This window comes from Heterodontus francisci, chromosome 17 (genome assembly GCF_036365525.1).
Source record: "Heterodontus francisci isolate sHetFra1 chromosome 17, sHetFra1.hap1, whole genome shotgun sequence".
Lineage (NCBI taxonomy): Eukaryota > Metazoa > Chordata > Chondrichthyes > Heterodontiformes > Heterodontidae > Heterodontus > Heterodontus francisci.
Window position 1 is genome coordinate 65,953,837 of NC_090387.1, and position 15,473 is coordinate 65,969,309.

General features: G+C 41.2%; 1 protein-coding gene across 1 annotated transcript in view; it reads left to right on the top strand.

The window, feature by feature from the left end:
* The window catches only part of LOC137378594 (BTB/POZ domain-containing protein KCTD19-like), a 121,405-nt gene that overhangs the window by 10,766 nt on the left and 95,166 nt on the right, over window positions 1–15,473 (top strand). The window contains exon 4 of the mRNA XM_068048895.1: window positions 2,463–2,654. Within this exon, the coding sequence (XP_067904996.1) occupies window positions 2,463–2,654 (192 nt within the window). The remainder of the gene's footprint in view (window positions 1–2,462; window positions 2,655–15,473) is intronic.

Here is a 15,473-nt window from a genome sequence, read left to right on the forward strand (position 1 = left end):
ACTGCAACAACTACCGTGGAATCTCCCTGCTCAGCATAGTGGGGAAAATCTTTGCTCGAGTCGCTCTAAACAGGCTCCAGAAGCTGGCCGAGCGCGTCTACCCTGAGGCACAGTGTGGCTTTCGTGCAGAGAGATCGACCGTTGACATGCTGTTCTCCCTTCGTCAGATACAAGAGAGATGCCGCGAACAACAGATGCCCTTCTACATTGCTTTCATTGATCCCACCAAAGCCTTTGACCTCGTCAGCAGACGTGGTCTCTTCAGACTACTAGAAAAGATTGGATGTCCACCAAAGCTACTAAGTATCATCACCTCATTCCATGACAATATGAAAGGCACAATTCAACATGGCGGCACCTCATCAGACCCCTTTCCTATTCTGAGTGGCGTGAAGCAGGGCTGTGTTCTCACACCCACACCTTTTGGGATTTTCTTCTCCCTGCTGCTCTCTCATGCGTTCAAGTCTTCAGAAGAAGGAATATTCCTCCACACAAGATCAGGGGGCAGGTTGTTCAACCTTGCACGTCTAAGAGCGAAGTCCAAAGTACGGAAAGCCTTCATCAGGGAACTCCTCTTTGCTGACGATGCTGCTTTAACATCTCACACTGAAGAGTGCCTGCAGAGTCTCATCGACAGGTTTGCGGCTGCCTGCAATGAATTTGGCCTAACCATCAGCCTCAAGAAAACGAACATCATGGGACAGGACGTCAGAAATGCTCCATCTATCAATATTGGCGACCACGCTCTGGAAGTGGTTCAAGGGTTCACCTACCTAGGTTCAACTATCACCAGTAACCTGTCTCTAGATGCAGAAATCAATTAGCGCATGGGAAAGGCTTCCACTGCTATGTCCAGACTGACCAAGAGAGTGTGGGAAAATGGCGCACTGACACGGAACACAAAAGTCCGAGTGTATCAGTCCTGTGTCCTCAGTACCTTGCTCTATGGCAGCGAGGCCTGGACAACGTATGTCAGCCAAGAGCGACGTCTCAATTCATTCCATCTTCGCTGCCTCCGGAGAATACTTGGCATCAGGTGGCAGGACCGTATCTCCAACACGGAAGTCCTCGAGGCGGCCAACATCCCCAGCTTATACACACTACTGAGTCAGCGGCGCTTGAGATGGCTTGGCCATGTGAGCCGCATGGAAGATGGCAGGATCCCCAAAGACACATTGTACAGTGAGCTCGCCACTGGTATCAGACCCACCGGCCGTCCATGTCTCCACTTTAAAGACGTCTGCAAATGCGACATGAAGTCCTGTGACATTGATCACAAGTCGTGGGAGTCAGCGATTGCCAGAGCTGGCGGGCAGCCATAAAGGGGGGCTAAAGTGTGGCGAGTCGAAGAGACTTAGCAGTTGGCAGGAAAAAAGACAAAAGCGCAAGGGGAGAGCCAACTGTGTAACAGCCCCGACAAACAAATTTTTCTGCAGCACCTGTGGAAGAGCCTGTCACTCTAGAATTGGCCTTTATAGCCACTCCAGGCGCTGCTCCACACACCACGGACCACCTCCAGGCGCTTACCCATTGTCTCTCGAGATAAGGAGGCCAAAGAAAGAACTAGTCTCCTCAACCTTGATGGGGTGAGCATACCTCAGCACATTGTTTTGACAGAAACTGAGAATTCTGTCTTTTTTCCTTTTATTGATATCTCAAATTAAAATGGTAGCTGTACTTCCTCACTAAGGTTCAAATTGGAAGGCCACAGTGATCTATCTATGGAAGAATGGAAAATGCCTGTATTCAAAAACTAATTAAGTTAAAGCTACTTTGATGACTAGAATTGCTTATTTGAATTTTAAAAATATATGCAGATAACTTTATTCTGTCTGATTTATTGTTTATTAATAAAAAAATCATTAAGATGTAAAACCAAGCCTGGAGGGAAATATACAGTGGAGGCTGCTATTTCTAGCATTAACACCTCAGCTTCCAATGTAATAGTAACATCTCTTTTTTTTTACTTCACTTCAAACATAGTCATTTTAAGGAAAAAAAAGTTCCGTGGCACAAGACTGCATAAGTACAAGATCACAATTGCAACCATGCTTACCCTGTCGAATAAAACCACTTATAGTGGCCACTCTTCAGTTCTGACTAAACTTTAAAATATTGTAGTAAGTCACACTGGTATCCCGTCAACTTCATATTTTGCTGGCAGAGTCTTCATTCAGCAATTCAGTCTGCTTAGAATTATCTTTATGGTTTTACAAAGAGTAAGGAGTTTTACAAGGAAATCAATAGCTAAGTCAACAAACTCAGCACAACAAGGGATCCAACCTGGGACCTTGCTAGCCTCTGTGGCTCCATATCACATCCCTGTTTCACATTCACCATTAAGGCCCCGCAAAGCTGTTTAAAGACTAAAGTTTGTAAATATTTTGAAATGTGGTAAGTACCGACAGGAAATATATTTTTGTTTCAAGAAAAATAAGACAATTTTTTTTGCTTTGTTTTAGGATTACCTGATAAAGCTCCATTAGGACTGATAGACACGCCACTGTTGGATACTGAAGAAGAAGTACACTGGTATTTTCTTCCTTTAGACTTAGTGAAGAAATACCCTACTTTAATCAATGATGATAATCTGCTGTGGCTATGTGAGGGAGTTGTCCTCATAGAAATTGGATGGAGTAATTTCCGATATATAGGTAGTTTGATCATCATCTGTATTACACAGATACTGCATTATAAATAAAAAATAGCCAACTTGTAAATATTCTCTTTTACCTAATGCATGCTGTACCTGAAATTCTGAGTTAATTGAGTATTAACAGGGAATCTGTATCCATTATTCTGTAGGAAAAAAATCTGCTAATTTCTTGAGGCTTGTTCAAGTTACATGTTCTGCACTTCTCTGTTCATAGTCCAGTTTAGTTTGCTACCATTTACATTATCAATGCCTCTCAATACTGTGATGTCTGTACTTGACTTTCTTTTCTTCGATGTAAGTAAGTCCAGCTCTACAAGTCTTTCCCCATTAGTCAGAGCCATAAATTCCAGAATCGTCCTAGACCATCTTCTGTAACCCCTTTAAAATGTATCAATGGCACATTGAAAGTACAGTACACACAATTATTTCAAATCTCAATTAACTTATTACAGTTTAAAATCAGTTGCCTTCAATATGCATTCTAGGACTTGATTAATCTTGCTTACATCAATGGAATTCTTTCGAGTAATACTGAGTGATCTTCCCCAGATCCTTTTACTTTTCCCCTTTCACGAATGGGCAGTTTAAAATACAATCCTGTGATGATCTGCTCTTTGAAATCTTGGTGGTGTCCTCCATATAAAGAGAGGCAGATGATAATCCATTCATACGGGATTGACTTGCCTAATTCAGTTAGGGCCCTTTCAAGTTATACGCATTTACTGTTTCATATTCATTCTTATTAAGCCAATAAGGCAATGGCATTCCCATATAATTGGATATGAAGGCCTACGAGGTGCTCAGCACAGCCCAATGGAGGCAGCTAGCACAAAGGGTCTCTGACCAGGCTCATTTGGCCCTTGGCTTTCACTTAGATTAGACAGCCACACCACAATTGGCTGGAGCATCTGAGCATTACTTCAGTGATGCACAATGCTGAAGGACCAGAAAATTATTTACATTCTAATTTTTGCTAAAACACAGAAAATGCTGTACACATGTAAATTTCAGCATTTTACAGAGTTTATATTAGTAATATAAAATAAGTTTTATTTATTTAAATTATATAAACTCAAAAATTGCTAAAAAAATTTAAAAGGAGCTGACGAATACGGAAGTCAAGAGTTTAACCTCCAATGTTGTGGCCCCAACAGTAAAGTATCTTTGTAGTATGGGGAGGAATGGTCTTTGCCCTACTTACTGTAATTATGCTATGATTTGCTTGAATAAATAAGGAAGCCAAAATCGTTAGTCCTTTGCAAGCTGCCAATATAAATTCTACACAGGAACATTCGGAGAAATACAAACCAATAGTTTAGCAAATTCTAGCAGATGGAAATCAGTCTTTACAACTGGACTGTCAATGCACATTTTCTGCTCCAGATCTTCCAAAAATGTTAACATATATTTAGAAATCTGTTTGCTTCTCAAATTGTCAAATTCTGCACCAGAACTTCCCAGCAGGGCTACGTGTATGTAAATACCCTATATCAACATTGATATTAGCAACTATTCTATGTGCTTTTCTCTTCTACTTCTGGTTCATCAAATTCTAAAAGATAAAGAAGGAAGAAGTGAAATGTGATCTTATCTTGACTTAGATTATTCCTTACTGACTTTTTTTTGTTTCAGGCCACCTGCCTGAATCTCTCTGATTGTTTGGCAATTCAGAGCGATTAGCTCAACATTCTGGAGCTCTCCGGTTTACAACAATAAGTTGCATTTATTGCACCTTTCACATGGAGCAGCATTCTAAGGCATCAGGAAAGAAACAGATGCTTAGCCAAGAAGGTTATTAGGAGCTGTTACCAAAAGCTTGATCAAAGGGGTGGGTTTTAAGAAAGATCTTGGAGGAGAGGGGTAGAAAAGCGGGAGAGGGGGGTGGTTAGAGAAATATATCTAAAGAATGGGACCTTAGTTGCTAAAGGCATGGCCGTAAATGCTGGCTTGAAGGGTGGTGGGGGGGGTGTTGGGGGCGGGTTTGGTGTGCAGATGAGGCTAGGATCAGAAGGATGGAAAGTTCAGGATGGGGCTGTAAGTCTGCAAGAAGTTACAGGGGTGGGGAGAGGGGGCCCATGGGGGTATTTAAACACACGCATGAGAATTTTAAATTTTGAGGCATTGGTGATGCCCAATGTAGGTCAGTGCGAAAGAGGGTGATGGGCGATCAGAACATGGTATGGCATAGAATATGTGCAGCAGAGTTGAGGATGAGCTGGCATTTATGGAGGATGGCGCATTGGAGTATTTGAGTCTGCAGGCGACAGGCAAATATAAGGATTTCAGCAGCAGATGGGCAGAGGAGGTTGAAGTAGATAGTCTTTGTGAAGGAAATAATGTCAGATGTAGAAGCTAGGCTCAGGGTGAGACAAGATCCTGAGATAGTGCAGTCTAGTTCAATCTGAGATAGTGGCCAGAGAGGGGACCGTAGTTGGTTCTGAAGGTATAAAGTTTATGACAGGGGCTGAAAACAATGACTTCAGTTTTCCTAATGTTGAGTTGGAAAGATGCAGATCATCCAAGATTGGATGTTAGACAAACAGTCTGACAACACAGACAGTGGAGGGATTGAGAGAGGTTTCACAGAGGTAGAGTTGGGTGCCATTGGCACATCTGTGGAAGCTGACCTGTGGAAGAGGCAGCATGTAAATGAGGAAAAGAAGGTCTCAGGATGGGTCCTTGGGGGACTCCTGGGATGATGATATGGGGATGGGAAGTAAAGCCATGCTCTGACTACAATCATATAGATGAGTGGAACCATGGAGCTGGATTGCAGAAAGAAAATGTTAGAGAAGGATGGTGTGGCCAGCTGCGTCAAAGGCTGCAGAGAGGTTAACAAAGGATAATACTGAATGGTTACCGTCACAGAATGTTTTGTGACTTTGGTTAGGACCACTTTGATGCTGTGGTAGTGACGGAATTCTGTTTGGAGGGATTCAAATGGTGTGGGAGAGAAAAACACAGATCTAGGACATTGCAATACGTTCAAGGTAATTGGAAAGCAAAATAAAGTTGGAGATGGGGTAGCAGTTGGTGAGGAAAGAGGGGTTGATGCTGGACTCTAAGGAGGGGAGTGATGATAGTGGTTTTTAAAGTGAGGGGGGACAGTGCTTGAGAGGAAACCATTTACAGTATTAGCTAACATTTGGTGGGGGGGCAGGTTAGACAGTCAAGAGTTCAGTTGGATTGGGGTTTTGGAAGCAGCAGGAGGGTCTGATGACTGAGATAAACTTGAAAAAAGCAAAGGCAATGAAAGAGAAGTGGTTTCAGGGCTACAGTGGAAGCTTTGGGCACGGGGAAGGAGCAAAGGCAGCTGAACAATGCTCTCTATCTTGGTGACAAAGCAGTCCATGAGCTCCTAACACGAGTTGTTAGAGGCCAAGAGAGACTGTAGTAGAGAAAAGGAACATGAGTTTATCTTTGCTGTCCTGAATCTAGAATGGGGATGGTTTTAGCAGATGAAACCAGGCACAGTAATGTTTTGTGTGGTTGAGCTAGATCTAGTGCCATGTATGCTCAAATATGTATCATTTGTACTTAAGGGAGCAAAGTTGGGAACCATACCAGAAGAAATGATGGGGATCGGAGACTGTAAGGTTTTTCCCAGGAATGAGATCTTGAAAGTGGAAATGAGGGAGTGGCTGAGTAAATCAATACTTAGAGATATCGTGAGGGATGGAGAGCCAAAGGTTAGATAGTTTGGAAGTTTGAAAGTGCAGTTTTTTTTTCAGGGCAGATCTATTAGTTTCTAACATTAAGCAGTGAGGCCTTCCTATATTTTACCTTTTCAGCAAAAGCAAAGTGGGGAATTAAAAAAAAAAGTGGCTGTGGTTGGGTGGGGGCATTGGAAGTCAGGAGTCTTAGTTGCAACAAGACTGTATTGGACAGGCACAATAGGTCAACTGATCTATTCTTGTCCATCATTTTCATATGTTTGCAAGTTCCTGATTGGACTCCTTGTGTGATTCAGCACAAGTGATGTGATGTTGCACATTCATTGCTGACATTGATTCTAATGTTCTGGCTTTCTAAGGGGGTTAAGGATAGTGTTAGATTAAAAGAAGAGGCTTATAATGTTGCAAAGAATAGTCGTAAGTCTGAGGATTGGGAGTGTTTTAGAAACCAGCAAAAGGACATCAAAATTTGATAAAAAGGGGAAAAAATAGAATATGTGAGTAAACTAGCCAGGAATATAAAAACAGATTGTAAAAGCTTTTACAAATATATAAAAAGGAAGAGAGCAGCTAAAGTAAATGTTGGTCCCTTAGAAGCAGTGACAGAAGAAATTATTATGGGGAATGAGGAAATGGCAGAGACTTTGAACAAATATTGTGTCTTGTCTTCACAGCAGAAAACACAAGTTACATACTAGAAATAGAAGGTAACCTAGGGGCTAAAAAGTAAGGAAATTAAGCTAATTAATATCAGCAGAGAAAAATATTGGAGAAGCTTGAGACACTAAAATCTAACATCCCCATGACCTCATGGCCAACATCCTAGGGTTCTAAAAGAGAGAGCTGCAGAGATAGTGGATGCTCTGGTTATGATTTTTCAAAATTCCCTAGATTCTGGAACAGTTCCAGCAGATTGGAAGTTAGCAAATGTAACACTACTATCCAAGAAAGAAGGAAGAGAGAAAACGGGGAACTACAGTCCAGTTAGCCTGACATCAGTCATCAGGAAAGTGCTGGAATCTATTAAGGAAGTCTGAACAATGCAGTTAGAAAATCATAGTATGAGCAGACAAAGTCAACATGGGTTTATGGAAAGGGAAATAGTGTTTAACAAATTTATTAGAATTTTTTGAGGATGTAAGTAGTAGGGTTGATGAAGGGGAACTAGTAGATGTAGTATAGTTGAAAATAGAGACATGTTGTCGAAACTTTTCATCTTGCGCTCAACAGGACAATCTGCAAGAATACCAATTTAAGGGAAAACAACAACTTTATACTGTATGAGAAGAGAGTGCTGATTGGTTGGCCAGTGAACTGTGATCGGTAGAGGCGTTGCCATGGAGAATGCACCAGTTTACGGTGACTGACAGTTAACTGCAAAGCTTTGTTTGAAATTTAAGCCAGGCAGCTTGGTCAAGGCATTGCCCTATGGAATGAACCAGCGAATAGCTGTCACTTATTTTATTTTGTTTAGCTGAAGCAGGTGCAATGTTTGTACATGTTCTTTCTGTCTGCAAAGAACAGGGCCTGTGTGTGTGTGTGTATATTTTATTTATATTTATTTATATATATATATATATATATATATATATAGCTTCCAGTACACGCAAATGCTGTACACTGTGAGCCTTGCTGACAATCTTAAATTGGTTGTCAGCGTAATTTGTAGTGCACTGAGGATTATTTAGCAAATATTGTCCAATCACGGAATCACATCTAATGTTGGGCACTGTTTTGAGTTTCGCAATCATGGGCTGGTTGGGTACGACCTGTACGTTGCCCGTTGCGAACAGCGGAAGCGACGTGTTTTTTGATACGATCCGCTCGGCTGACATGTCTCTATTTTCAGCAGTACTCAAGTTCTGTACTACCAAATGACTAGATGTAGTATACTTGGATTTCCAAAAGGCATTAATTAAGGTGGCACACAAAAGGTTCATGCAAAAGATAAGGGCTCATGGAGTTGAGGGTAATATGTTAGCATAAATAGAGGATTGATTACCGGGCAGGAAGCAAAGAATAGGGATAAATGGAGTATTTTCAAGTTAGCAGGCTGTGACTAATGGATGCTGCAAAGATCAGAGCTGGGGCCTCAGCTATTTACAAACTATATTAATGACTTAGACGAAGAGACCGGGAGTAGTGTATCTAAGTTTGCTGATGATATAAAGCAGATGGGAATGCAAACTCGGAGGCTGCAAAGAGATATACACAGATTAAGTGAATGGGCAACAAGGTGGCAGATGGAGTATAATGTGGAGAAGTGTGAGGTTATTAACTTTGGTCGTAAGAATAGAAAAACTGAATTTTTTTAAAAAGGCATGTTGCGACTGGGTGAGGAAGGAGTCTCGGGCTCCCTTCTTGCCCCTTTCTTGGTTTGGCTGCAACAGGGTTTATCTTTTAAAACAGTGTTTTAATCTTAACACCCCAGTGAGTCTTTGCTCATTGCTCTATGATTGTAATTGTAAATGAGCCTACCGGACAAGTTTTCTCAGGTTTAAACAAGAAAGATGTAAGTTTATTAACCTGATTACTCTAACTCGGTTAAAGTTACTGAACTACACGACGCAACCAAGCTAGCATGCATACTGAGATAAACACACACACAAATAGATACAGAGGGGGAGAAAGAATTAAAAGGGGAGGTTTAAGTAGTAAATGGAATTCAGTTACTGTCTTTAGTTTTGCTGTAAAGTCCTTGGTTGGAATTGCGGTCTTGTTCTCGCTGAGGCCCAGTGCACACTTTCAAACTTGCTTCTCTGGTACCAGAAGGCTAAAGATGTCCTCTGTCTTGAGGCTTAAGCTGCTTCTGTGGGTCCCTGGGACTTGGCTTGAGAGAGAGAGACTGGGAGAGACCTTCCTTCTCTTTTTTGTCTTCAAATTGCAGTCTGCCCCAGACCTTCCTGTGAAGCAAAATTCAAACAGTTCCCAGTATGGCCAGTAGGTAAGTCATGTGACTAGCTCTTTGTTTGAAATGGCATCTTCTGCGAAGGTTGCTGATTCTCAAAGTTCTCCAGTCACACTCAGTGGGGTGTGGAGTTCTGGCTCTTACACAGACAAAGAAGGTTGATTATTATGATTGCCCAGACTAGTCTTGTTAATTGAGTCAGTGAGCACTCCCATTGCCTCTCTCTATTCAACTGTCTCTCAGAATGCAAATATGCAGCCATGTTTCAGCTGTCCAACTCTGTGGTCTTTTTTTAAAACAAGTTCGGTGCAATGTCCTGCTAAAGGGTTCAAGTAGTGTTCCATCTGACAAAATTAATATGTTTCCATTTGGCAGCTGTGGTTTCCGTCATAGGCATATAATTTATAAATGTTGATGTTCAGAGGAACTTGGGTGTACTCCTGCAAGGAACACAAAGTTAGTATGCAGGTACAGCAAGCCATTGGGAAAGCAAATACCATGATGCCCTTTAGTGCAAGGGGATTGGAGTACAATTATAAGGAAGTTTTGCTACAGTCGTACAGGGCTTTTGTGAGACCACACCTGGAGCACTGTGTGCAGTTTTGGTCTCCATATTTAAGGAAGGATATATTTGTCTTGGAGGCAGCACAGCGAAGGTTCACTAGAGTAATCCCTGGAATAAGAGGGTCGCCCTATGATAGGCTGAGTAAATTGGGTCTATATTCTCTGTATTTTAGAAGAATGAGAGGCAATCTCATTGAAACGTACAAGATTCCAAAGGGGTTTGACAGGATAGACACTGAGGAGTTATTTCCCCTGTCTAGGGAATCTAGAATATGGGGACACAGTCTCAGGATAACGGGTCAATCACTTAGGACTCAAAGGGTTGTGAATCTCTGGAATTCGTTACCCCAGATGATTGTAGATGGTCTGTCATTGAATATATTCAAGGCTGAGATGGACAGATTTTTGATGTTTCAGGGAATCAAGGGATATGGGGAGAGGGCGGAAAAGTGGAGTTGAAGCTGTAGAGCAGCCATGATCATGTTAATTGGTGGAACAGACTCTAGGGGCTGGATGGTCCACTCCTGCTTCTATTTCATATGCTCTTATCTTCTTACATTAATGCTCATCAACTGCATTACTCCCCAGCAGTACTAAAAATCTGTGATCAACAACTTTTATTATTTTTCAATTTTTTTTTTTCCTTTCTAATTTTCTGTCGCTACCCTTTCTGTCCTAAAAGGGATGACTGATTCTGGGATTGTTCTAAAGGTGGTGATCCCCTCTGACACCTTACTAAAGTGTCGTCTTGTGTATGATCCTAAACTGTGTGTCAATCTATTTTGTCATGGAGCTCATCAGAGCCAAGCACAGGTCCCGATATTTGACATTCACAAATATGTATAGCAGAGGGCACTGAATAAAGCAACATAATCCTCAAAAAATACTTCAGGGATTGTTACGACAGAGACAGGAGGAGTGCACTTTTTTTCTAGTTCCGCTTCTCCACAGGTCACAACATATATTTAAACTTTTTCCCAGTTACCGATGCGGTCAATCGTAGATTCTATTTTTTTCCCAGAATACACTAACCAGGTTTCTTTAATAAATAGCAAAATTATCAGTTTATTACAAAACAAGTCTGAACCAGTGATGATGTAACGCATTAACACATAGATTGAAATATAAAAGTTCCCTATTTACCTTAGCCCCTCACATGCACGCATGTACTGGTTAACCGAAAAAATAGATATTTACTCTTTGGAACTCTATTATGAAAAAAAATACACAAAAAGAATACTTTGGCCAAATACTTGCTAATTCTTGAAGAAAAAAGAGAAGATATGGAAAGATGTCAGATGTCCTTTTGTTTTGTTTTGGTGTCCCAAATATGCATGGATGGATGTCACTGATCTTTCTAGAACATTTCTTGTCAGGTGATGTTGAAGATCAGTTTGGGCAGGCTATCCAGGAAAAATGCAGCAGCAGGGGTTTCAGACAGTTTCTTACACATGCTTGTCAGCACTTCTTAAAGACATGGAAAAGTTGACAGGCTTTTTAAAGAGATGGAAGAAGCTGAGTTGGGGTTTGCTCCCTTGGCAGGTTTTCTCCAACTGTCTTTTTAACACTATCCATATCACTAACTCACTGTCCAAAGTCAAACCAAAAACAATGTCACAAGAGTCAAACCTCCTGACCCCTATAAATCTTGACCTGTCACTTCTTTGTAAACATCTTTCCCTAAGTCAAACCCCCCACCGGTATTTATCTGAAAACAGGTTTGACCTAAGAGCTATTCTGTGTTGTGCCAAGGCAGAATTTATAATTACCATGGGACTTGCTTGGAAAAAGTTTAGTTTCACTTTGAACTGTTAAAAGATGCTGGTTTTTGGACTAAAAGAGGCAGTTGGGATTTGTTTATGGACCTGCCAGGAGTTCAGAATAAAACTGTTACCTCTCTTTGATGAATCCCTGCCCTTGAAAAGCAAAAGTCTGTATGAAGTTGTACTGTTGCCTCCTGCATTTTGAAGAAACCCTGAATATTTGCAGAAACCTTGCATCTTCAAATGAACCTTGCATCGAATGTGTGAGTACTGAAACCTCTGTTACTGCACACCTGCTGTAAAACTGATGTGAAGTTTTGTGCAGTTGAATTTCTTTGAATCTTTCCAGTCTGTTTGGGTAGGCATAGTGGCAGCCAACTATTTGACTTTGGGACACCTCACCAAAGCAAAGCACTTCCATATTCAGTACAAGTTTTTTTTATTCCTTCTATTTCTTTGTAACAGCTGTAAACAAGACTCCCCCCTTTTCCCCTGGTTAATCATTTTTGGATGTATGTGTGTGAGGGCTAGGATAAAAATACGTGGCTTTAATATTTCAATTTGCGTATATATTCATTATTGGTGAAGACTTGGTTTATAATAAATGGATAATTTTGTTGTTTATTAAAGAGACCTGGTTGGCGTGCTTTATTCTGGGGAAAAATAGAGTATCTAATTGGCTGTTTCGCTAAGTGGGAAAATTTATTGATATGTTGTGACATGTGGAGAAGTGGGACTGAATTAACAGTGCACTCCTCCCGCCTTGGCCGTAACATAACGCAAAGTTAGAATCTAGCTAAAGCGTCCACAATTACATTATTTTTCCCCGCAAGGTGGATAATCTTTAAGTGATAAGGTTGCAATAGTAAACTCCATCGGAATATTTTGGCATTCTGGTTTTTGAATTTTTCCACAAAGTCTAGGGGGTTATGATCAGTATATACCAGTGTTTCTCTGTAGTCGTGGCGGACAAAGATTTCAAAATGCTGAAGAGCCAATAATAAACAGTGTTTCATTTCCACGGTTGAATATCTTTTTGATGTCGCTTTAGCTTTTTGGAAAAGTATACCATTGGCCTTTCTATACCTGGTTCATTTGTCTTGTAACTGGACTGCACCGACCCCCAGGTCATGAGCATCAATCGCTATCTTGAAGGGCTTAGTGAAATTTGGAGAAGCCAACACTGGTTCATTAATCAAAATGGCTTTCAGACTCTCAAAAGATGTTTGGCGCTCCCCTAATCACACTACCTTGGTTTTCTTTTTTTGTAGCAAATCTGTCAGTAGAGCAGCTATAGTATTAAAATTTGGTGCAAACTTGCGGTAGAAACCACACAGCCCCAAAAAACTCATGATTTCTTGCTTCGTCTTGGGGGTAGGGAACTACACAAATGCCTGTACTTTTTCTGTTCTTGGAAACACTTGTCCTTGCCCTCCTATATGTCTGAGGTAGGTTACTTTGGCTTTTGCAAATTCACTTTTGGCATGGTTTATTACCAAATCAGCTGATTGTAATTTTCTAAACAGAGCTTCTAGTTGTTTCAAGTGGTCCTTCCAAGTGTCGCTGTATACCAGCACTTCATCAAAAGAAACGACACGGTGATATAGTTCCAAGTCAGGATGGTGTGTGACTTGGAGGGGAACTTGCTTCCACCTGGTTCACTTAGTCTCTGAAATGTGGCTGGGGCATTTTTTAGCTCGACTGGCATCACTCAGCATTGGAAAAGATTGTCTGGAATGATGAAGGCCAATATTTCTTGGGGTGTTAAAGGCACCTGCCAGTATCCCTTTAACAAGTCTATTTTTGTAAGAAACATGGCACTGCACATTCTGTCAATACAGTCTTCCACGTGAGGAATTGGATAGGAGTCTGTCTTTGTTACTGCATTAACCTTTCTGTAGTCTATGCAGAGTCTAGTTGAACCGTCAGGTTTAGGCACTAATACTATTGGGGAACTCCAGCTGCTTTGACTGGGTTCAATTAGGTGGTTTTCTGAAATATATTGGATTTCTCCTTTTACCTGGGCCTGTTACTCTGGTCTTAAGCGGTAAGGATGCTGTTTTATAGGAAAGGATTCCCCTACATCCACATCATGTGTAACTAAGGTTGTACATCCTGGCTTATCCCTACAGACTCTTTTAAATGCTGTGAGTAGCCTTGTTAGGTCTTCTCGTTCTGCATCTAAATATGAAAGCATAGTGTCCAATCTCCCTAACAATTCAGTATTAACGAACCAGATAGAAGGAGGTTCAACTTGAGAATTGTCTAGGCCTCCTTCTGCCTCATCTTCGCTATCCCTTTCATCCTTCTCTGTCCCTACTACCTGACATACCTGTGCTTGCTTATCCTCCTCCCGGCGATGATATTGTTTCAAAATATTGATATGACACAGCTGATTCTTTTGCTGGCGATCTGGGTTGTTAATTAAATAATTTATTTTACCAATTCTCTTGACCACTTTATATGGACCACTGAACTGTGCTTTCAGCGGTTCACCCTGCAAAGGCAGTAATAACACCTCATCCCCTGGTTGAAATGTTCGGGTCTTGTCGTGCTTCTCTGGCCATTTCTTCATGGTTGTTTGGGAAGCTTTAAGGTGTTCTTGAGTCACTTTGCAAGCTCCCGTGACGGATACATAATCTAGCACAGAGGATTCATCCCTCTGTTCTTAAAAACTTTTCTTTAATTAGTTTTAGAGGACCTCTTATCATGCCCATAAACTAATTCAAAAGGACTAAAACCAGTAGATTCATGAGGTGAATCCCTAGTGGACAACAAAAGAATTTCTAGCCCTTTATCCCAATCATGGGGATATTCATGACAGCATGCCCTGATCATCCTTTTGCGGGTCTGATGGTACCTTTCTAAATCTCTTGTGTCTGTGGGTGGTATGCTGAAGAATTTAACTCAATTCTCCCCAAATTACCCATAACTTCCTGAAAATTTTAGACATAAAATTGGAACCTTGATCTGACTGAATCTCAATTGGTAATCCATATCTAGTGAAGAACTGGGTTAACTTCTGTAGCACTAGCTTAGCAGAAATTGTTCTCAAGGGAATGGCCTCTGGGAACCGAGTAGCCATATCCATGATAGTGAGTATATATTGGTGGCCCCCTTTTGTTTTTGGTAAATGTCCTACACAGTCTACCAACACCCTACTAAATGATTCCCCAAAACCTGGTATGGGAATTAGAGGTGCTGGCTTTATGGCAGGTTGCGGTTTTCCCACAATCTGGGACATATGGCATGTTTTACAAAACTGCATCATGTACTTGGAAAGACCTGGCCAGTAAAATGTCGACTTATACGTGATTGGTCTTCTGGATTCTCACATGTCCCACTATAGGAATTTCATGCGCTCTCGATATTTCCTGGCGATACTTGGGCAGTATCACTATCTGGTGAACAACCGTCTATTCTTCATCTGCAGGTCTGCGAGGAGGTCTCCACTTCCTCATCAGAATCCCATCTACAATATAGTAGCCTTCTGGAACTCCCTTTGCCTCAGCTTCAGTTAGAGATGATTGTGCCACTTTATTTAACTGGATTGGCTTGCTGAGCCTTGATCAGAGAAGACTTATTAAACATTTCCTTCGGATTATCCAAATCCTCAAAGAAAGTTTTGGATATTGAGCTATCTGACTGCGGTGCCAATTTTATGTCTGACAATGGAACTTGTTTAGCCATTGCTTGGGTTACCACACATGAAAGAGAAATTCCTGGAATCTTTTCCTGCAACTGTTCTGTCTCTTTAACTTCACTTGGTCTTGCCGTGACTACTGCAAATGTTACTACCTTCACTCCGGCCAAATCATTCTCCAGGAGTAAGTCAACTCTGTCTACTGGCAAACTAGGGACAACACCGACAGTTACCATTCCAGACATTAGGTCACATGCTAGGCGCA